This window comes from Fundulus heteroclitus, chromosome 3, assembly GCF_011125445.2.
Source record: "Fundulus heteroclitus isolate FHET01 chromosome 3, MU-UCD_Fhet_4.1, whole genome shotgun sequence".
NCBI classification, from domain to species: Eukaryota; Metazoa; Chordata; class Actinopteri; order Cyprinodontiformes; family Fundulidae; genus Fundulus; species Fundulus heteroclitus.
Genome location: NC_046363.1, coordinates 28983567 through 29007047, shown reverse-complemented (window position 1 = coordinate 29007047; position 23481 = coordinate 28983567). Strand labels below are relative to the sequence as shown.

Below are 23481 nucleotides of genomic sequence, written 5' to 3'. Positions count from 1 at the left end.
GATTATTGGATGCAGGTCCTAACAAGGCACAGGGAAGAAAGAATAAGACGCTGACTTAAGATAAAACAAAAAAAATAAGACAATAATGATTATTTTGCACTTGCATGAGATTTCTGTTCAAAAAAAATATTCAGCAACATTGACCTGCGACTCACATATGTCCTCCTCGACGCTGGAACAAAAGAAGAAGAAAAAAAAAAACGACTGATGATGTGCTAAGAATAAAACCCCAGATGTGATTTCACCAGAGGGGGGGAAAAAAAGATGAGATCTGTCCTGCAGGAAGGCTCTTTACGTTACGGTGACACACTTATTCAAGGTGACTTTAAATGACACAAACCCCACTGTGCAGCCGTAGGGAAGGAGGAGAGCTCCAGCTTTTCTGGCCTCTAGGACATATCAATAACTGTGATCTGTGGGGCGGCAGCGAAGGCCGCAGCCACTGATCCGGTGGGGAGGAGGAGATTCTTCTGGTCGGCGAGAGCACGCACACACAACCCCGAGCCTTCAGCAGCGCCAGTAAATCACTCCTTTCAGCTTCTCCCTTCTTTCTCCTCTCAAAATGTTCCTCTTTTCTTTTTTTTTTTTTTTTTTTCAAAAGAGCAGACAGGAATGCTCGCTCTACAGGGTGGCTGCTGCTGCCGCTGTTCACTAGAGCGACTCACATCCCATGCCTCACACTCATCCCATGTGTCTCCTATTAGCTACACTCAGCCGAGAGAGGGGAGGGAGAGGCTGATGCAGAGGGGGAGGAGTGGGAGGAATATGATATGCTTTGTGCACGACTGACTTGTATAAAACAAAAGACAGGGCAAAGAAAAAAAAAAGAAAAAAGAAGAAAAAAAAAGTCTGAATCTATGTGAAACACACACATGAACAGCCAGGAAACTAGCATAAAAAAAAAGAAGAGATTATAATTTATTCCCAGATTTCCTTTTTTTTTTTTTGCCTTCATTTGCATCTTGTTTCACAAGTTAAATTGAAAATTAAAAAAAATAAAAACCGAACCGCCATACCATGAAAATGTAAAAAAATAATACAAATAATATGTGTTGTATATATAATTATATCATTATCGACAAACGGACGACATTAATCATAATAACAATACTATCATCATGAACGGAAACACTAAATTGCTGGTCTCATGCATATCGAACGCCCCCTCGGATACAAAAGAGGGGAGGATTTACTAAAAAGAGAACCAAAAAGCTCCACCAGTTCAGAAGAAGCGCCTAGCTACATGCAACGACATAAAAGAGACTCATGTACACATTCCTTCTGGTATTTTACAACATATTGTACTTCACAATCCTCAGCCCCCCCGCCCCCATCTAATATACTGTACAGAGCACAATACAAAACGAGATTAATACAGGGAAACGTCGGGAGTCTGGTGCAGTTTACAGGGACAATGTGCAACATTTTCACACCTTCTTCTTTTGTTCATCCTCAGAAATGTTCCCATTTGCACCACCGGATTCCCTGTTTAGTCCAGCTTTAGTTTAATAAGTTCCCTCTTAGTTTTCAGTGCTTTTCTTTTTTCTTTTTTTCTCTTTCTTCAGTCTGTTCCTGCACAGATTCACGTGTTCATTGTCTTCTTCTTGCCCGAGCCGCTCTTCTTCATGTCCCCTCCCTCACAGGGTCTTGTCACTCTCTTTCTTCAGGTGACTGAAAGATTAAGAAAAAAAAAACGAAAAGAAGAAATTAGCTTAATTTCACATAACGGCAAAGGCCAGCATCAACACATGCGGATGTGTGTAATGATTAAAAAAGTTTGACAGCCTGATTCGAATATTTAAATACAGCAGATATAGACAGTGAAACAATAGAATCACAATAAGAAACAACTGCTGATGGATAAACTGCGAGGAATATACCACTCACTCAGATTACCATCTTTGTAATCTCTATTTACTGAGAACTAATGTTACTTTTTATGGGCCTGAGGACCTACCTTACTGTACCTTACTCTATTTATCTACCTGAAGGTTGGGGACAGGGTGAAACTTAATAGACGTTTGATGTAAAACTGGCCATGTTTTGTGTTATTGTAAGAAAATTCAATTTTCCTTTTTTCTTCTCACGATATGTATAAGCATGCACAAATGGCCAAGGATGGAAGCATATAAGCATATTTATATAGGTGCAAAGAAACATGTCCATCCTTTACAAATATGTGAATCAATAAAAGGGTTAGATAAGGGGAAAGGTTGGGGACAGGGTGAAACTTAATAGACGTTTGATGTATAACTGGCCATGTTATGTGTTACTATAAGAAAATTTAATTAAAATAGTGTTAAAAAAAACACACACACAAAAAAAACATTTGACAGCAAACTTGTAAAAAGCGGAAACTAATCTGTAGCATAATCTCACACTGAAAAATATAGACAAATCCAACCTTTCATTTGAGTACTTTTGTTTTTAATTAAAAAAAACCTGTGGTTATTTTAAGGCAGCTCTAAGGTGCTTTTCCAGAGTGTGGTACTTTTCCAGAAACCCTGCAGGAACCAGGATCAAATCAGCGAAATAAGGTAGAATTATCCCAAAAAAAGGCACTGACCCGGGATAAAATGTGACGCTTTGGGATAGGGGGGTACTACACATTTGTCACTGGTTTATTATTGGCAGCATTTTCTGTATATTTGTTTGCAAACCAATACCTAAACCAGGCCTCAGTTGTTGGGTTTTTACAGTTAATTCAAGTTAATTGATTAAATTTGCCAACATTAGAGGAAAATTTCAATTAACAAAACCAAGAACAGAAAGAGAGAAACGCTGTAATCAAAAGCTTTGTAAAAGAGATTTAAACTGGTAATGTTGGAACATTTTACAGTATTTATGTTCAGAGACACATTTTAAAGCAAGGTTTGTGTGGTTTCTGTTCACACATCTCACACGCTTATTTATTACAGATAGGTGGGTTATTGCAACCTTCCTCTGAGTTAAAAGGGATTTTAATTCAGTTTCAGAGTTTGACCGTTATGTCGACACTTAATTTACAATGGCACACTTCTTTTAAAATCTATTCCGGCTACAGATCTCCACACAGTTTGGAGAGGCTTTTAAACCATAACCGCTATGAAACAATCTGAGATTACTGCATTTTTGATCTGGTTTCCATTTTAACGGCAATCTGGACTCTGCTTTTGCCCTGGATTGAGAGCTGCGCTGGCAGATTGCTGCGATGCTCCTGCAGGAGGAGCCGGTGAGCATTATGGGATGTAATCTAAACACAAGGTCTAAGTGGAAAAAAAAGAAAGGTTGAAACACATTTTAAGACTGTTTTCAAGTCACTGGATGTTTATGGTTCTATAGTGAAAATGAAAGGGAGTAAAAACGCTTTGTCTTTAAAAGACAAATAATTTGTGTTGTACCAAACATTTTCCATTTTAAGAACATTGCAATTTGTCTTTTTTGTATTTTAAAAGGTTTTGCACATCGTCTCTCATAAATAAAAAGTCGCTAGATATTACAAAATCTCAAGCCACACGTTGGACACCTCTGCTTTACACTGAATGTAACTAAAGCATTATATTACAAATTATGCTTTACTCTATTAGGTTGATCAGAGAGTTTAGAAACATTTAACAAATAATGTTTGACTGTTGTCCTGTAGGTATAAATCTGATGTGACACAGGGGACCGTTTCTCCAAATAACTGTTCAAAATGGGAAAGAGCGGAAAACATGGAATTCAAAATATGAGATGTTCTTCATAAGACAGGAAGGGGCTATGTGTAAAAATAAACTTAAAGCCTGAACTTGATTATATCTGCAGCTGGAGCAACGATTGCAAACTTTTTACAAACTGGAGCTGTGAGAAACGAGTCTGGAGGAAAACTCATATTCATCTTTCCACAACACACGTTTAACACCTTTAGGGAACAATAGCAAAGAGTGGCTTCTTGTGTTTACAAAGTCACCATTAGAACCAAATGCAGAGCTGGGTACTAACTAGTTACATTTACATGAGTAACTTTTTGAACTAAATGTACTTTTAGGAGTAGTTTTACTGCACTGTACTTTTTACTTTTACTTGAGTCATATTATTACTCACGTATCGCTGCTCTTACTTGAGCAAAATTTCTGGCTACCCTACCTACTGTGAGTAAATTCACGAATAAAGAAAATACTTGTTTTAACCAAAAGTGCACCAGAGAGACAAAAACCTAGAGTTTATGTTAAAATGAGACTTCTTATTTGTGCAAAGGTTTTGTTATTTTAATGTTATTTTCTATCTGCTGAGCTCATTGAGCCATTTGGAGGTCAAATGAACGTACAGTAAACAGTAGATATTGTTAATGGAAATACTTTGCACTGTTCTAACATACTGTACATTAACTGCTGTAAGTGTTGCTTTCAAGTTTAATTATGTTATTATTTGTATATATTTTTTAATTTTTGTCTTTAAGAAAAACATCATTTGCACATAACCTTGTATGTTTGTCTGACTGATTACATACATTTTAAATATTAAATCATCAGCTTTTATGATTAGTTACTAAGTACTTGAGTAGCCTTCTTACTGGATACTAAATTACTCTTCCTGGCTGATAAATGTTTACTTTTACATGAGTAAAAGTATGTTGAAGTAGTGCTATTCTTACTTGAATACAAATTTCTGGTTGCTCTACACACCTCTGACCAAATGTGCCGTCAAGACAGACACTTGGTTGGGAGGAATATGAGGAAAAAGCATTTTCTGCCCTGCCATCACAAACGTAAATGAGCAGAATGTGTCGAATCTGATACACGCTACTGTATCTTTAACCGTACAGGCGTGTTTGGGTCGGTAAAGACCTGGTCTGAACGTTTCTGCAACAAACACAGCAGGTGGATTTGGCATGAACCAAAACACAGAATATGTGGAAAATCACCTCACGCCTAATGTTATGTATGGTGGGACATCTGTGATGCTGTGGGCCTGCTTTGCATTCAAAAAGTGCTGGGCACCCTGTGAGATTACAAGGCATTGTGAAGTTTTTGACATATCGGGACACTTCAAAGAGAAAATGACCGCAAACTGAAAAGTGGCCGCGTTCATGACCGATACTTTAAAGATTTTCTTTTAGAGTTATTTCCAGCGCACTCCCTGAATAAAGGAATAATTCTATATTTGTATTGAGCCACCAAATTCCTGAATGACCATTCAAGCACAAACTGACTCCTATACTCAACAAATGAACCATGTTGTGTTAACATACAACAAAGAATTTAACAAAGAGACCATGTTTAATGTGGCTTTTCACTCACAATGACACCAGCAACAATGTACAGTAATAATTCATTCCCATTTCTTCAACTGAATCAGTGAGAACTACCACAGATAAAACAGTCTGACAGGCAGAAAACGGGATTTTAGCCCCAACGAGTTAATTTCTACTTGCAGTAGAAAACTTGGCTACAGTGGATGCTCAACTGAAGATGGATGCATCTCTTGAGTCAGACATAAATTGCAGAAGCTACTGTCTCGGTATTTAGTCTTTTACTTAATTGCTTCTTAATTTATTAGAGATAAAACTGCACAAGAACAGGACAGAAAAATGAGTGCAAAAGCAGCCAAAGCTATGTTATAATCAACACCATCTTAAAAGATTACAACAAACTCTGGCTGCCTGGAAGCAACATCTAAATGTTTGGTGTTTAAATCTTTCAGCCCAGGGTTTTTTGGGACATGAGGTTTTGCAAATTAGGGATTCAAATTTAATATATTGTGAAATAAATAATTCTACAATTCTGACTGCTTAAGCTGGTTCTTGGATGTGAACTTCGTCTGCTAACCTCGCCTGCAAGCTGAATTATTGCAGTATTTGTGCGTTCACAAACACATGATGACCATCATCAACCGTTTGAGACCGACCCAAAGAGAGTCGACCAATCACGTTGCAGTATTATGTTGTAAGGCGGGACATACAGGAAGCAACAGCGGCCGAGCACGCAGCTGAACCAAAATAAACATGGCAGCACAGGACGCACGCGTAGCTTCTGCTATCACATCTGTTCTGTCAGAATTCACGATTGACACGAGCATCACTACCCAAAGAAGCGCACCTTGACCAGAGTAACTTGTTGTGGTTTCTCATAACGCCTGCATTTCATTTCATACTGTGATTGGCTAAAACTACCCTTTGGTAGGAGGGCACTAGGTGTCGCTTCGCCCAATCAGCTCAGAAAGTTCTGCTGAACGTCCCTCCTCCTAACGGTTGCAGACCCATACCTTGTACACATTTATATTTATAAAAACAAATATCTCCCCCATATTAGTTTAAAAATAATACCATGCACACAAGATTTAGAAAAGTTTTCATCCACACAAACCCATGTAAAGTCACCATTGACCGTTGTTTTAAACATGTCAGACGCATCTGGGGGCATTATACTCAAAAGCTAAAACCTATGTCAGCCAGTCAGAGTCCTTCAAAATAAAAGCGGTGTTGAACAGCATTGTGCCCGTCTAAAGCCGCTGACATCCAAGCACTTTTTCTCCTTCGTACCTCAACGTATTGGAGCGGCTGGGCTTGTAAAAACAAATGAACAAAAAGCGTCTGAACCAGCTGTAATGTTTACAATGTTTCATGTGTGCATTTAGATTGAAAGCAGGAAAACAGGAATGCAGGAACCAGAGATGCCGTAGGTTAGTGAATTTTTCCAGATTAACATTGATTAGACATATAAACAGTCAACAACAATGTTAAGTTTTTACTCCACTGTATAGCCAAGTCTATAACAATGGCTGCGCACATGTGACGTCAGCGGCGTGTTGCGCCGGACCTTAAAACTTTGTCTTGTCATGTGCACACACAGGCTCAAAGACAGAGTTTTTAGAAATCTCCACTTTGACCTGAGTTTTCAGAGTCATTCGTTTTTTAGGGATGTAAAATGGCATTTATGTGTGGATGAAAGGTATAAAAATTTATCCGTTTTCCCAGATCTCTGGACTAGGCCCCAGATTGATAATGTGCTAAACATTATCAGCCTGGCTTGCCAGGTTTTTCTTCAGCAGCTCTTTGGTCAAATCCCAAAAAAAAAGCCACTGAGTTACAGAACCACAAGCCAATAGACTACTAATTAATGTGAAAACACTCTGCCTCAATTGTATTTCTGTAAAGCCAAATCAATAGTCTTGTATGGCAAAATGCCCAACAGTGTCTTTGGGCAATTATGTTGGAGGGAAACCTGTTTTATTAGATTCAGGAGTCATGATTAAGAGCTCAGTAATAGAAACCATTGTTTGAAATACTCTTTGTGAACAACAACTTCATCGCATATTGATAATTTGCAAAAAACGTTCTTATCTCTAGGACCTTTTAACACTTTGTGATGTTGCAGCCACTAACTTTAATGTATTTAATGGGACTGTATGTGACAAACGATCACAAACTGGAGCATATTGCTGAGCTATTTCACAAAGAAGAATCAGCAGCAAGTTAAACCTGTAGACCTGCAACAATCTAATAGATAGACAGATAGATAAGATACTCCCCTAAAATACCTGCAGCTGTGATGCAGCTGTGATGCTTTTAAAACATGCTTCTAGTAAATATTGACTCCAGGGTGGTGAAACCAGCGTATTAACCACATTTTCTTCAGATTTATATCAATAAAAGATGCAGCTGTAGGGCTATTTGAAGCTATGAACGTTTAATATTTGCTGCATCGTGACGGAGCGGACGCAAAGCCTTCTGCACCTGTAATACTCTTCCTGTGTGAGGGAGTGGTGGTGATGGTGGTGGATCCACTGCTGTTCCAGGGCCAGTCTCTGGATCTGCAGCTCGGCGCTCTGGGCCTGCTGCATGGCCTGGAGCTGATGGGCCGCTGACATGGGACCAGTGAGGGAGGAAGGCTGGGGCAAGTCACGGAAAGGGGCACCTGTCGCCAAAACAGGGAGGAGAGAGAGGGAGGCTCAGCCGTCGCCGTCCACAGACAAACAGCATCTTCACAAACTTGTCAGCAGTGTTTTGTTTTTAGAGAAGAAAACTGAACGAGTACATGGACGAGGAGCCTTCTCCTCACCGAACAGCTGCTGGCGAAGCACCTCGCTGTCAGTGAGGGGGTGAGCCAGGATGGGCGTGCCGAGCGTTGCTCCGGGGTAAGGAAGGCGAGCCAAAGGAGACCCCGACGCCAACGGGTCCATCAGGGGGTGAACCCCGCCCGCCGCTAGATGCCAGTGATGTAATAGGAAATACAGGAAATATTTAAAGTGAGTCAAAGCAGGATCTCCCAAATGCATTCAGGACACAAAAATACAGACACAAGGATATCTGGTGACACTTCAAAATCTATGGGTTGTGTGATAAAGTAGAGCACGATGAGCAAAATAAACATTCAATCCTACGAGACAACTTCTTATATGGTTTTATTCCTCAATGCAAAATATAGCAATCAATTAAACCAATGCAAGCAAGAAGACCCTAAAATACTTTGGATAAAATAAACATCTTCAAACATGATTCAAATACCTAAGAAAAAAATATTCAGATATTTTCAAAACAACACTAACTACATTAAATCAAGAAAACACTCATCATAAAGAGTCCAGTTATCTTTCTAAACAAAGATATGCAACCAAAGGTTTGAAAACACTCCTATTTTGTTCATGCATCTTACAGCAACTTGATCATCTACTCAATACTTTTAATTAATAACGTTTTGTCAATCACCTTTTTGGGGTTAAAATCCTGTCCTTAAACTGTCCTTAATGGCAGTTTTCATACATTTACCTAAAACAATAAGAACAAATCCTGTGACAGCCAGCAGGTACCAATGTGCTAAATTATCAACTTTTTAAGTAGTTTATTTGCTAGGTTGTCTGTAATTGAGCCTCTATATAGCCTGAATTATTGACTGGTCAGAGCTGAAGAACTTAACAATAAAAAATATCCTTCCACTGGAAATGTTGAGGTTCAGGTGAGTCAGACTTTCTCGGTAAAAGTCTCAAAATAAACTTAAAAAAAGCGTGAAGAAATACTGACTGAGTTTAAAGATTATAAGAAAGTCTGGCTCCTGAGAAGGAAAATATAAAGAAAAAACACAAGACCAGTTTACAGTACCTTAAATGTTTAAAAATGCTCGTTTTGAATTTTATTGGCTTGTATCTCTAGGTTTTCTTTAACACAATTTTCCATATTTATGTGCAAAATAATTTAGCGCCCTTTGTCTGCTAAGAAATACTGTCGTCTAACTAGTGTGCAGTTCACATGCAATTATTATGGCGCTTAAAAGATGTTTGAAAGCTACTTTATTAAGGGTGAAATGATGATACAACAAATGTCTTCAAGGCTTTTAAAAACATCAAGAATAAGTTTGAATTTATTGTGGATTTTCCCCCAATAAACACAAGATAATGCGCTCAAATATATACATAGACCTTCACTAATGTCTGGTTAAATGCCCCTTAGAAAGTTGCACCTCAACTACCTCACTGTTGTAGCTGTTAAATCTATATATAGAGGAAATATTTTCAACAGGATCGAGGCTGGAGCTTCAAGAAGGCTATTTTAGAGGCTTAATGTTGGCCTGTTTTACTGAGCCGGAAACTAGTTTAGGTGTGTTTCACGAGACAAGGATCCTGACCTCTCTTCAGATTTTTATTTGTATATGACCCACTTTCCTTCTCCTGTAAAATGTGCAGTACTTTGTGTTGGTCTATAACATACAGTCCCAATAAAATACATGGAAGCTATTTTAGAAGCTTAATGTTAGCCTGTTTTATCGGGCCAGGATCCGGCTTTGATGTGTTTGGGATCATCATCTAGTGAAACATCTAATGGAGTTTCCTTATTGCACTACCAAATCAGATTTTCCGAGCTCTTGGTTGGAAATACATCAAGTATTGATTCATAAAATGAAGGGAAATAATTTTGTTGTCAGCTTTCAATGCTAATATCAGTTAGCAACAAAACTAATAGCAAATTCCACAGCTTTCTGACTCAGGTGCTACATTATCCCCAACTCCGACTACCAGGTTGCATCAAATGCTGCATAAATGTGTTCAAACTTTACCCATCTGACTCAAACTCTGCCAAACAGCAGAAAGGAACTTGGTTTGGATGTGGCGGACCAACTCAGCAACCAGTGTCACTGTCAACAGGTTTTTATCGACATGAAATGAGAGAATGCCGACCAAGAAATCTTAAAACCGACACCTTTAAGCTTGACGGCACAGTTTTACAATCAGACGAGACAAGCAACGTGGTGGTCATACTGAGGGGTTATTTTGTAGCTGGTAGATAGAAAACTGAAGAAGGATGAACTCCAAATTCTGTCACTTTTCACCAAATCAGCTTTTTACTTCAAACCTTGATACAGGCCTTCTTAAAACCCGGACCTCTACCATATTGAACATTTCTGAAGTATGCTAAATAGTATGCTAAATAGTCTCATCTGTGCCAGGGAACCAACCGGTTTGGTTAAATGTCCCGGGAGAATGATGCTGAGAGTTTGTTGATCATTACAAAAAGCAGGTGGTCGGGGTGCAACTTCACATTTTATCAGATGCTAGTGGTTGATGTATGCATGTATTTAACCATGTTTATTTACTTAAAAATGTGTGCACACGATTCTTGGCTATAAAAATCAATGAAGATGTATGTTGTGTGATCATTTCAACCTGGATAATCAGTAAAAAATATAATTAAAAGGCCAAAATGAACTGTCACTGTCTCTCTCCCCCGTTCAGGACTTACAAGCTTCTGCGTTACATTAACGCACAGTTTACTGAGTGTATACAGCTTCTGTGTATATATAATTTTTACTTCTTATTTTACTGTATTCTTATTTTTTGTCTGCACCATCAATACCAAGTCAAATTCCTTGTAAGTGCAAACCTACTTGACGATTAAACTTTTTTCTGATTCTGATTCTGAACAGAGCCATATCGCAACATTAAAAAAAAAAACGTATCATGATATCTGGCGAATCATTTTAAACCAAATACATTATTAAAAGTTGCATAAAGCTACAGTTATGCTGACTGTTCAAGGAAAACTGAAATGTCCTGCACTTTTTGTTTCCTAGCACTTCCTAAAGTGACTAGAAAACTACAAGAACCAACCAGAAATCAAATACAGCGTAATAATTTACAAGCATTAACTGTAAATAAGAACACAGTTTGACTCTTGGAAGCATTTTTGTTGCATTTTTGCGATCAGTAAACGGCGTCTTCTGGTTGGTGGTTGGTAAACGGACTTTTTAAAACTAATTTCTGACAGTAAATCGGTTCACAGCGACAGGACTGAGGCGACTCTGACATTGACAGCATTGGTAATAGCAGTTGGTACCTGTGTCTTGCTGGTGCAGGTGAAGATGTGAGTGGATGTGTGAGTGCTGGTGATGATGAGGCGTCACATTCAACATCTGGAGACGCCCAAGATTCTCTCCTCCACCTGCCCCCCCTGCTCCGCCTCCATTGCCCCCCGCTGCTCCTCCGCCTCCCCCACTTCCTCCCCTTTCTCGCTCCCTCTCTCTATCTCGCTCTCTGTCCCCAAAGGCTGGCAAGGCTGCTCTGTCCCGCTCCCTCTCCCGTTCCCTCTCTCCGCTCCTGTCGCGCTCGTACGAGGCAGGGGAGCGCGTGGGAGTCGGATAAGTCTCGGGCGGAGCAGCCGGGGCAGGAGGCGGCTGCGCGTGAGAGGAGAGGGAGTTAGGGAAAGAAGAGTGGGGCACTGGGTGATGAAGCGAGGAGGAGTTGGAGGTCGGCGGAGTGGGTTGAGGAGGAGCTGGTGGAGGTGCGGAAGGGGGTGCCGGGGCTGAGGGGGCGGCCAGTGGGGCAGATGTGGGGTGAGAGGGGAGAGACGGTGGGAGGAGAGATGAAGGAGGAGGATTAGGGAGTGACTGTGGAGCAGGGGGTTGAGGAGGTCGGGTTACTTGTGCCAGGGTTGGGTTTTGAAGGTGCGGAGGTCCAGATGGAGCAGGAGGAGGAGGAGTGCCGTAGAGCGACACCTCATTAGCTGCCGCTCCTCCTGCGAGCAGCAGGGAGTGAGCGTGAGCGTGAGCATTGGTGTGGGCATGCGAATGTGAGTGAGCAAGAGCAATAGCTGCAGGATCGTGTATGGACCCCGCCGGATAAACCCGCTCGTCACTCTTAAACTCAAACCCAGGCTTTAGCCGATCTCGATGGGCGGCCATCGCATGAGGGAAACCCATGCCTCCCAAACCTGCACCCCCAATCCCCCCCGGTACAGGACCCCCCGCCACCCCAGGGTGACCGGGCACACCTGGACCACCTTCAAGGCTGCCGCCGTACAAGAAACCCAGGATGGCTGCCGCTGTTGCTGCGTCGGTGGGCAGGTGGTGCGGGTGGCTCAAAGCGTGGTTTTGTAACTGCGGGAGGAAGAATGAGGGGTGCACATGGGGGTGACCGTGGTGAACCTGGGGGTGGTGTGCCTGGGCACGACTCGCCGCCCCGAGAGGGGACATGGCATGCGGGCGAGCATATTCGCTCAGGGTTCTAAGCGCCGGTGTGTCAGGCCCTAAATACGGACCTCCCAAACCTATCCCCAGGGCCCCCTGAGGACCCCCAACCACCGCCGATGCCCCACCCATGGTGGGCAAGAGGAGGGAGTGGGGAATGGCGTGGGACAGGGAGGGGTGGAGATGATGCGCGGGTGGAAGATGAGCGTGTGGATGCGAGGGGTGATGCTGGGGGTGAGTGGGAGGGTGGGCGACTACGTTGCCGGAGGAAGAAGCGGAGGAAGAGGAAGGGTCGAGAATGATAGAGGACGAGGGGGGGAAGAAGAGGGAGGAACCCTGGCGTCCCCCTCCGGCAGCACTAACGTCCTTCTGGTGCTGAAAGAGAAAACAGGGGGACAGTAAATCATGTGTTTGTGACCTACTTTCCTCCCCGCCCATTAAAAAGATCAATTTAATCTACATGGAATCCATTAAATCTGACACTGTCCACAATTATCACGCTGGAATGTGCACACCTGTAGATGCCGGTCCAGTTCTCTCTCACGCTCTCGTTCTCTCTCCCTCTCCTTCTCCCTCAGGTCTCTGGCCCTCTGCTCGACCTCTCTTCGAGCTCTTTCGATCATCTCGTTCCTCTTTTTCCACAGTTTGGAGCCGTCTAACGGGACGAAGAGGACATCGCTGCGGGCACAGGAGTTCCCGCTGCCTCGGTCGAGGACCTTGTGAAACCTGGGATGATTGGACACCATGTTTACAAATCTCTGCCGTCAGTCTGACCATCAGAAATAAAAGCACTGACAACCACACTGCAATAAAGAAACTAAAAGTAAGTTAAATGTTCTTAAAATTAGTATATTTTTCCTTGATTTGAGCATGTAAATAAGACTATATGCCAGTGAGATGAGTATATTTTACCCCTAAAATAAGATAATTAGATACCCTGCACTTGAAATAAGATGATGGAGATGAATTGTTCTTATTTTAAGTGCATACATCTTATTCCATTGGCAAATAGTCTTACATACATGCTCAAATGGAGGAAAAATTTACTAATTTCAAGAATTTTTTACTTTTAGTTTCCGTTTTGCAGTACATAGCAGGATAACATACAGCACCCTGCAAATTAGGAACCTTTTCACACATTATCATGTATTAACAACGTATTTCGATGTACTCTATTGGGATTTGTGTGTATTGTAAAGCAGAGTTAGATTTTGTGACAACATCCTAAGCTTTGAACATCTCGTCTCTTTCCATTTTAACTCTGGACGGACTGCAGCGGCCCACAGCTCAGGTGGGAGAAGACAGGAAAACTATTAGTTGTACACCCCACAAAAAGATGTATTGAGCTAAACAGAGGGAAATACTGGAAGAGAATCTGTAAGTGGCAGCTAACTACCTCAGACCGGGATGCAGGCTCACCTTCCAGCAGGAGGACTCCATACAAACAGCCACGGTGTGTTACAATGAGTGAAAAAAAAAAAAGATCATTTTATTAAAGGGCTTAAAAACTGATGCTCACAGAGCCCCTACCTCCAGTCTGTCTCAGTCTGAACAGTTTTGAGAACAAAAGGGCAAAATCTTGAGGGAAAATAGATGCATGCTCCAAAACACCTGCAGGTGTAATTGCTGAGAGGGGCTGAATACATATGCACTTTAAATATTTAAAAATGCTCGTTCTGATTTGTATTTGCTTTTATTTTTCGGTTTTCATTAACACGTTTTTGCATAGTTGTGCAAAATAATTTGACGCCCTTTGTCTGCTGAGAAATACTGTAGACTAGTGTGCAGTTCAAGAGAGGAGTTCAGATGCAGTTATTATGGACCTGAAAGTCATTAATTTGGCCTTAAAAGATGTTTGAACCATTCCTTTCTTCAGTCTGAAACGATGATACAACAAACGTCCTCAAGGCTTTTAAAAATATCAAGCATAAGTTTGAATTTATTGTGGATTTTCCCCCAATTGACACAAGATTATCCACTCAAATAGAATTAGAAAGTTGCACCTCAACCACCTGGCTTTTGTAGCCGTTAACTCTATATATAGTGGAAATATATTCAACAGGATCAAGGCTGGAGCTTCAAGAAGGCTATCTTGGAGGCTTAATGTTGGCCTGTTTTACTGAGCCGGAAACTAGTTTAGGTGTGTTTCACGAGACAAGGATCCTGCTCTCTCTTCAGATCTTTATTTGTAAATGACCCACTTTCCTTCTCCTGTTAAAAGTGAAGTACTTTGTGTTGGCCTACCACATACAGTCCCAATAAAATACATGGAAGCTCGTTGTTTGAAATGTGACAACATTTTTGCAAGGGACCGCGTCCCATGTTGAATTTACCGTGCCGACTGGCTGGCGTGGATAGGAATATCCACGTGTTTTGGTTCGGGTGAGGGGCTTCGTAACACCGGCGGAGGACTTTCGCTTTCCTCCCGTTCCTCTGGCGGTTCTTCCTTGATGACAGGCGTTGGAGGTAGACCTGGATCTGGATGTCCCTCTACACTAGGAAGGGATGCGCTCAACGCAGGGGTTGAGACGTTGCTGTTGTTGTTGGTGGAGTTGCTGAGAGGCGGCGGTGCCTTCGAGACATTCTGAGGGGAGAGTGCCTGGGAGTTCGCGTTGCTGCTACTGCTGACTACGCTACTGTTGCTACTGCTGTTCGCCATGGCGCCGCCGTTGCCTCCGTTGGAGTGATACGGGCCGCTGAACTGAGGGTGATTGTTCAAAGTGCCGTGGAAAGATGAAGGGCGGCATCCGGGTGAACAGCTGGATGGCACGCCTGGCACGGGGAGTTGTGAGGCGGGTGCAGAGGAAGAGCCAGGAGGGAAGGATGAGAAGGCTCCCATCTGATTGGTAGACGGACTTGGTAAGGGGGACAGGGGCGTCGGAGGGGTTTGGGCCGAGGACTGATAGTGCGAGGGACGCGCACTGGGTCCCAGACTTGATTGGGGTGGCTGGGAATGGGAGGATTGAGGGGGATGCACAGGTGGCTGAGGAGGTGGATGTGGATACTGTCCATGATGACTGGAAGAGGAGGAAGGAGAGAGTGCAGGAGGCTGATTAGGGCCTCCGCGGCTTTGGTACAGAGCGGATTCCCGCAGGTTCGAATCCCTCTCTCTGTCTTTGGGCCCAGGCTGGTAGTGCGGGTGAGACGGGTGGGGGTGTTGCGTTCCTCCAGTCCCTGGATACTCTCGTCCCAGGTTTGGAGTCACACCAGGGGAGCTTAGGTACTCTCGATTTGTGCCAGCGGAAGAAGGTGCCCCGGTGGGAAAGTCTTTTCCTCCAGCTGGAGGATAGTCTCTGTGGAAGTTGTCTGCTCCAGATGAAGGCATTTGCGTCTGGTCCATGGTAGGCGGGAAATCCCTGTTTGATGAATTTGGGGGATGAGAATGGGGATGAGGTGGGAGAGAGGAGTGAGGAGGGTGACTGAGGTTGTTTTGGGGTGACGCAGGGGGGTCACGGTTCAGCATGGGGGTGACGGACAGACCACCGGTTGAGCTTGGGGGGTTTCCCTGCGTTAAGGAGTTGTTGCTTGGGTTGCTGTTGCTCACAACCTCTCTTGTCTGACTCCCAAACTCCCCCCACCTGTTGCCATCTTTGTCTCTCGGATGCGCCCCTGTGGCTCCAGAGGGGCCAAAGTCTCTGTTCTGGTTCTGATTGGGCAGATTAAACTCCCTTCCTCCTTCTCGTTCCCTCTCACGCTCCCTGTCCCGGAACGCCGGACCAAAGTCTCTTCGATCTGGACCTAAGTTGGCGCCGTCTCTCCCAGAGCCTTGGTACTCCCTGTTCTGCCCTACTGACAGCCCTCCAAACTCCCTAGCTGGAACGCTGTTGGGGCCGCTCATCGCACCGCAGCCATTATTACCACTTCCCCCTCCGTTGCTGTTGCTGCTGTTGCCAACGGGGGCAGAAAACTCTCTGTTGATCTCTCTTCCACCACACTCCCCCCTAACTCCCCTCTCTCGCTCTCCTGTGGGCCCCCTCTCTCTGTCCCCTCCCCCTCCAGCATACCTGGGAAGGTATTCTCTGTGGGGGTGGGGGTGAGGGTGGGTGAGGTAAGAGGGGTGTGAGGAGGAGTGGCGAGAGGACGGAGGGTTGTAGACAGAAGGAAGTTGCTGCTGTTGAACGGGGGGCTGGTGCTGTGGGTGGTGGCTGCCAGGATAACGGGAGTACCCCCAGCTCCCCTGGCAGCCAGATGACGCCCCGCCCTGCCAACCGGTGGAGCTGTAGTGGTGGGGATGGCTGGAGGGCTGGGTCTGAGGCTGAGACTGGGGCAGGGGCTGCGGCCCGCACTGGGGCAGCAGAGAAGGAGGCGTGGACTGAGCCTTGTCCACGAGCTTCTCTGCTTTTTCAGTTTTGTCCCTTTCCGTCTTAACCTCAGGCGGCAGGTTTTGCCCCCCAAGCTCCAGGGGCTTCAGGGCAGGTGGAGGAGGGAGAGGAGGGGGCAACGAGTGAGGAATGCCGGGGCTGTTGTGTGAAAAATCTCCTCCGGAGATAGTCGCCTTGTTTGTGCACTGCGTGCTGGCTTTGGAGGTCATTCTGCTGCCTTCTACAACCGCTGGCGTGCCATACTCAACTTTGCACATCAACTTGGAGTCCAGGGAGAAATATGATTTCCTACCACTACTGCTGTCATTCGAAGAATCCCCTCCTCCACGGAGCGAGGGAGTCAGACCAGAGGAAGAGCAGGGAGTGGAAGGGGGCTTCAGAGATGGCGAATCTTCAACGGTCTCTACGTCTCGTTTGTCCCCGTCGCCACAGGATTCCTCTCCTCTGCCCTCTCGCAACGTTCTCCTATCCTCTCCTGTCCCCTTCCCTGCTCCGCCCTCTTTAGCTTTCTCCCGCTCTCCTTGCTTTGGTGAATCTGGCCCATCAGAGTCAGAGTCCAGGCTGCCCAAAGGGGAAGCGGAAAGACTCGGAGATGAGGATCGATTGTCCTGGTCTATATCCCGCCCGCTGCTCAGGCTGCTGCTGCTATTGGCCAGGCTCCCCACGGCTGAACTCCTACTGCCCTGGGATTGGCCATCCTCGTTGTCGCTCTCACGAGATTGGCTTGCAGCTGAGGTTTGAGGTGGAACAGTGGAGGGAGTTGAGCTTTCGGTCAAGTGGGTTGATGCTGGAGGATTTGGGTTAGGCGCTGAATCCTAAGAAGAAATGGGGCAATTGTAGAATGAGGTAATAATGGCTAGACTGAATATATTTCAGTGTGAGATAGCAAGGTGCAAGTTGCTCAATCATTTGCATAAGAAGCTGAGGAAATGTAACACAAACCTGAACTTTCTGTCTCTTTGGAGGTGATACAAGTTCCTCCCCCTCACTCTCTGATGAATCATGCCCTTGTGATCTGCGGCTGAAGCGATTCCCAGCCAGTTCTTCACCGCCGCCGCCACCTCTTTGCTAAAACAACACAAGACTTTTAATTCCGTTGTACTGAATCCATAATAGGCTCACGTTCTGTTTTTAGAACAAAGCCTGCAGCTGCGTGCGCTTAAACACACAGAACGTCGGCCTTAAACACAAGGCATCAAAGATTTCAATGTGCCGACAAGAAATTAGTTTAACACTGCTTGGGTAAGTCTGTAACAACCGTGCAGACGACTCACACGTCAGTTTTGAAACACAGAGGCAGTTTTATTTTACGTTTCTCGTCTTTCGTCGTTTGCATGCATGCATAACATTACAGTCAAGACAGTGAGAGGCAACAACAAGCTCAAAGAGACGATCTCTAACCGTCTGGCGATCGGTGCGTTCAGGGCGAGTGGGGCTGGTGTGCGGGCGCCTACCCCTTCGCTCTTCACTTGCCCCCCTCCGTCGCCCACTGCGCATGGGCATCTGCACGGTCCACCGGAAGGGGGGAAACATGGCGGGTTTGGTGCAAAATGTTAAATGTTTGTGTTAGAGGGAAGAAAAGAAGGAGAACAGGGGATAATTGAAAGAAAATATGCAGAATGGAGGGAGGGAGAGAGAGGGGGGGAGGACAATAGTAAAGGCAAAAATAAGGAAAAGAAGAAGAAAAAGGGCAGGAATAACAACAGAGAGAGAGAGAGAGAGAGAGAGAGAGGATGATTAGCCCACATCTTTGCCAAAACTGACGATTTGAAAAACTATCTCATTTTAACTAATTATGACATAGTGAGACAAACACTGAGACATTCGGCAGGCATGCAACCATAAAAAAAAGCGAAAACGCAGGCCTTGTGCCTACCGATTCTTTGTGCGTCCTTGTTTTCATTATCTTTCGTTTATAAGGTCCATTTCACAACGGAAGCCATCACAGGGACAGAACCGGTTCCAGTTGTTTACGACCCGCAGGAGCTACCGAAACCTGCAAAGAAGCAGAAGAAAAGGAGGCGTGATTCAGTCTGAATGGAAATCCTGATGAAATACTCATTGTTTATTGTAAGAAATACACGGCAAAAGGATGCGGTTGTCATTGGCGCCCTTTGCTATATGCACTCCCTCTGGAGTTCAGGAATTGGCGACATTTTTTTATTTAATTTAAGGACATCGGAGCGCACAACTGTAAAAGCAGAATAACAGCATTTATATTCCCCGCATGCTCCACACTGTATCGGCACAACTGCTCTTCGCTGCGCTGAAGACAGTCTTCTCTCTGCCCTTAGGTTTCAGCACAGGAAAATGAAAAACTACAATCCTCCTGTCAAGGATGCAGCGCTTGGTAGAGCTACAACGCTGGCGTGCTGGCATTTTGGAAAGTAGTCTGCAGGGAGCATATTGGGAATAAGAGCCACACGCCCTCCTTCATCCACCTTCCCCATAACAACCCACAGCTACTTGTGGTTAACCCACATGACCTGGTTATGGTCAGGAGAATCACATGCTTATTTATCCGGCAAGCCATTAGGGGGAATGAACAATGCCAAGATCCTGTTTTCCATGTGGTTCGGCTCGACGGTGAGCTGTAGGCACTCGACGGGTTGGTCTAATCCATTCATTCATGTGCCACTATGATGAAAAAAAAAATGGCTCATGAATATTAAATGAGGTTAAAAATAGTGCACAGGGTTGTAAGAGAAAAGAAAGAACAGCTTGAGTGTAGGAACATTGTAGATGAGTCACGTAGCGGCTTTACTACGCATGCATTAAATAAATAAAGGGAAGCTGCAGCAAGTGTGAAATCAGGGAAGTAACAAACACCGGGGGGAAAAAAATGACATGTACAATGAATAGGCACTCGTTGGCCACTTCATTAGGTACAGCTGTTCAACTGCAACACAATAGCAACTTAGCCGATCACGTGGCAGCAACTCAATGCAGTTAGGCATCTAGACGTACGGGGGGAGAAGATTTGCTGAAGTTCAAACCGAGCACCAGAGTGGGGAAGAAAGAGACTGTGAACAGGGCATGGCTGACCAGGTGTGCTGGTCCGAGGAGTTCAGCGACCTGCACAACCATGTCTCTGGTTTATGGCGAATTGACCGAAGAGCGTGAACAGAAATGTTTTGTTGAAAGCAGACTAGTTGGTGGAAAGATAAAAACAATGTATGTGTAATACAAAACGCTTTGAACCTTGAAGCAGATGGGCTACAACAGCAGAGGACCACAGTGGCAGCTATGCCTGTCACCTGAAAACCTAAAACTATGTCATAAATCTGAACAGGAAGACCAGAACTGTGCAGTAACACATTGGAAACACGTCACCTGGTCTGAGGGGTCTCAATTTTAACCGTCACATTTAGATAGCAGGGTCATGGATGATATGAAAGCATGAATCCCCCCTACTTTGTATCAACGGTTCAGGCTGCTGGTGTTCGTCTCAGACTGGTTTGGAGAGGTAATGAGTCCAGGAGGGACCCCCAGACATCCGTCTCCCCCAGCAAAACTACCCAAACTACCTATTTTAATGGAGCTTTTTGGACCTCCTAGTACCAACCAGGTATCATTTAAACACCACAACCTACTGGGTGTTGCTGCTGACCGAACCATGTCCATGCCTTTAAGAGCACAGAGTCACCACCTTCTGATAGCTACAAGATCCCTGAGAATAACAAAGCATGTTATGAGCAAGCTCAAATCATCTCAAACTGTTTTTTTTTTGTGTGTTTTTTTTTACATGACAATGACTTCCATATAGATAAAAGGCCTCCACGGTCACCAGATTTCATAGCATATTTGGGTTGTGGTGGAAATGGGGATTTACATCATGGATGTGAAGTTGATAAATCTGCAGCAACTGTGAGGTGCAAATCTTTCAATGTGGACCAAACTCTTGGATGAATGTTTCTGAAGCCTTGTTTAAGTTAAGCCATGAAAACTTAAGGCATTTCTGAAGGCAAAATGGAGTCTGACCTGATATTACCTCGATGAGAGAGCATCTCACCCTATCTCTGAGGATGACTCTAGACAAACAACACAAGAGTGGTTTAAAAGCGTTTGCTATATTTCTTGGTGCACTTTAAGTCCCCTTCATGCTTACCTGAGTTTTGTTACTGAACATGTTCATCTATGACCACAGCAAACCAATTTTCAAGATAATGCTATATGGCTGGGCGATAAATCGATCTTATCGATTAAATCGAATTCGCAACTCCTGAACACTTAGATATTTTTTTTTTCTTTTTTGCCAATGCACTCTCCCGGGTTTCAATGAAACTTTGCACCAAATCAGTCCTGAAAGAGTGAATTGTTTTGGTAATAGCACGCGATGTTGAATATATGTTTAGGAAAATAGACTGTCAAAATACTCCATAGAGGAAACCTTCTTACCCTAAGAATAGGCACTTTAATTTATTAATTTTTTTCAGCTGCTGCGGAGTTACACAAGTGAAGTGAAGCCTGTTCTTAGACGTGTAAAACACAACTAGCAGCAAACATTTTGTGTTATATTTTCATTATTTACAATGAAAGGGTCGGCCATCTTGTTTTATACTGATGTTTAAAAGCTCGTAAAAAGTTGCACTTTGAATTCAGATCAACTTCCAGGAGAGATTATTGAGATAAAAGTACTGTTTTTTAAAAAAAATAAGTACAGCAATTTGTTTTTATGAAACAAAAAGGAAAGAAAATCCATTAATCGGATTCGGTTGAAATAAACAAATGGTGGAGATTTTGTTTTTAAGTCACGTTACCCAGTCCAGATGCTAAATAATCAAATCATCTCCAGTGGCCTCCAGCGTCACCAAACCTCAGTCCAAATGGAGCACCTTTGGAGGATGAGCATCACGGATATGGAGCCAATGGATCCAGAGCAACGAGATTAATCTATTACGACAATACGGACGAAAATCTCCACGGAATGTTTCAGACTCCTTTTTGAATGTACGCCACAAAGAGTTAATGCACTACCCCTGAATGTAGGACCATCTCATCATCCCAACCTTAGGCGTGGTGGTGGGCACATTTTATTGGCACACTTTGGGCCCCTCGTCAAAGCCTACCTGGGCATTGCTGATGATTCTGAATTCACTGTACACCAATGGCCTACACAGTCACCGGATCTTAAAGAAACACGTTTGTGATGAGGCGGAAATAAGCCAACAGATCTGCAGCAACTGAACGAAGCTATCCTGTCGTAAATGGACATAAAATATCTGGGGAATGCCTATACCACGGCTAATCGAGACTGGTATTAAAAAAAAGGGGGGGTCCAATTAGGTACTAGCAAGGTGTAAGGCATGGCTCCCTAATTTAGCAGCATATGAGTTGATTAATAACGCTGGAGAAGCAGCAGCAGCAGCAGCATCTTGTGGGGGGTCTGAACAATGCCTCTCAGTTACAGGTGGCATCTCTGCTGCTGGCCTGCCAGTGGTCCACCAGTCATCAAACACCAGCAGAACCAGCAGCACATGCATCATCAACAAGCTGGCCTCTTCTCCCTGTCCGTGTGATGCAAAGCAGCAGCATGCAGTGGCTCTGCTTACATCACCGACGACCATGCACCACGACGATTGTTTTCTTTCCTACTAAATGTTAATGGTACACATAAAGAATGGGATGGGGGGTGAGGGGGGGGGGGGGGGTATGGAGAGCATAGCTCTGCAGATGCATGCTGCCACAGCGGAGCGCCAGCCAGCGACGTGTTCAGCAGCACATACATGTTTTCTCCGGTCTGCACGGATGCCTGAGCTGAGGCAGTTTCCAAAGCGATGCGCACATGTTAGTAGCGACAGAGAGAGAGAGAGAAAGAGAGAGAGAGAGGAGAGGGAGAGAGAGAGAAAAGGTGAATAGGGAATGGCGAATTGCTTCGGCTCCCCTCAGACCCCCATTTTTCTCCCAGCAATGTGGACGCACCGCGTCGTGCAGCATTTCTTCAGGAAAGAAGACACGGCAACGCGGATGGATGTATGACGGGCGGCGATGATGAGGATGATGATGATTAGCGCACAAAGAGTGGGTAAAATGGCATGGTAAAAAATAATAATAATAATAATAATACAAAAAAACAAAAACAAACGTGGCTCACTATCACAGAAGAGTGTAAGCATCCATTTTTTTTTTATTTCTCGCTCCTTACCTATAATTTCCAGCGATGCGTTCCCTCTCACTTTGCCTTTTCCCCTTTCTCCGCTTGTGTGTTTTTTTTTTTTTTTTTTTTTTTTTTGGAGTGTGTGCTTTATGCTGGACGCCGACACGCACACCTCAGGGCCCAGGCGTCTGTCAGCAGAGCCTGGCGCTGGCTCATGTTGCAGCGGGATCCGATCATAACAATAACGCAGAAGAAATCTCCTGCTACTCCTTGCAGAGGAGGAAGAAAAAAAAAAACAGGGGTGCCAACTGCAGACTGTACAAATTGATGCCTCTTCCCCACCCCCTTTCGGTCCCCCTTTTTTGCGCCCCCCTCTTCTCTCTCGCCCCCCCTTCTTTCTTCAAGACGACTTGCACTTTTTTTGTACCCCCCTCTCCAGTCTTACAGTCAAAATATTTAGCGAGAGAGAGAGAGAGAGGAAGAGAGAGAGAGAGAGATGCACGTCGAGTGAGGGAAAGGGAGAGTGGTGAGGGCGTGATTTGCATAAGGAGAGAAAGGAGGAGGAGGAGGAGGAAAGAGAGGCGCAGAGTGAAGGCCAAAACTCTGAAGAGGGAGGGGATCAAGAGGGAGGGTCTCCTTAGACTAGTCC

The 23481-nt window shown here is 44.3% G+C and overlaps 1 protein-coding gene across 2 annotated transcripts; it reads right to left on the bottom strand.

Annotated features, from left to right (window-relative positions):
- Window positions 1-894: 894 nt before the first annotated feature.
- atn1 (atrophin 1) lies at window positions 895-23186 on the bottom strand. 2 transcript variants are annotated; one of them, XM_012870355.3, is made up of 10 exons: window positions 22881-23186; window positions 18612-18731; window positions 18137-18238; window positions 17678-17803; window positions 14747-17550; window positions 12929-13139; window positions 11285-12788; window positions 7995-8162; window positions 7694-7874; window positions 895-1671 (listed from the first exon to the last, which is right to left on the bottom strand). In XM_012870355.3, exons 2-10 carry the CDS (start codon window positions 18636-18638, stop codon window positions 1638-1640), a joined length of 5157 nt encoding a protein of 1718 aa, XP_012725809.2. In that variant the 5' UTR covers window positions 18639-18731; window positions 22881-23186; the 3' UTR covers window positions 895-1637. The 2 variants fall into 2 exon arrangements, with proteins under 2 accessions (XP_012725809.2, XP_012725810.2); XM_012870356.3 differs by having other exon boundaries at window positions 8019-8162.
- Between the last annotated feature and the right edge of the window lie 295 nt (window positions 23187-23481).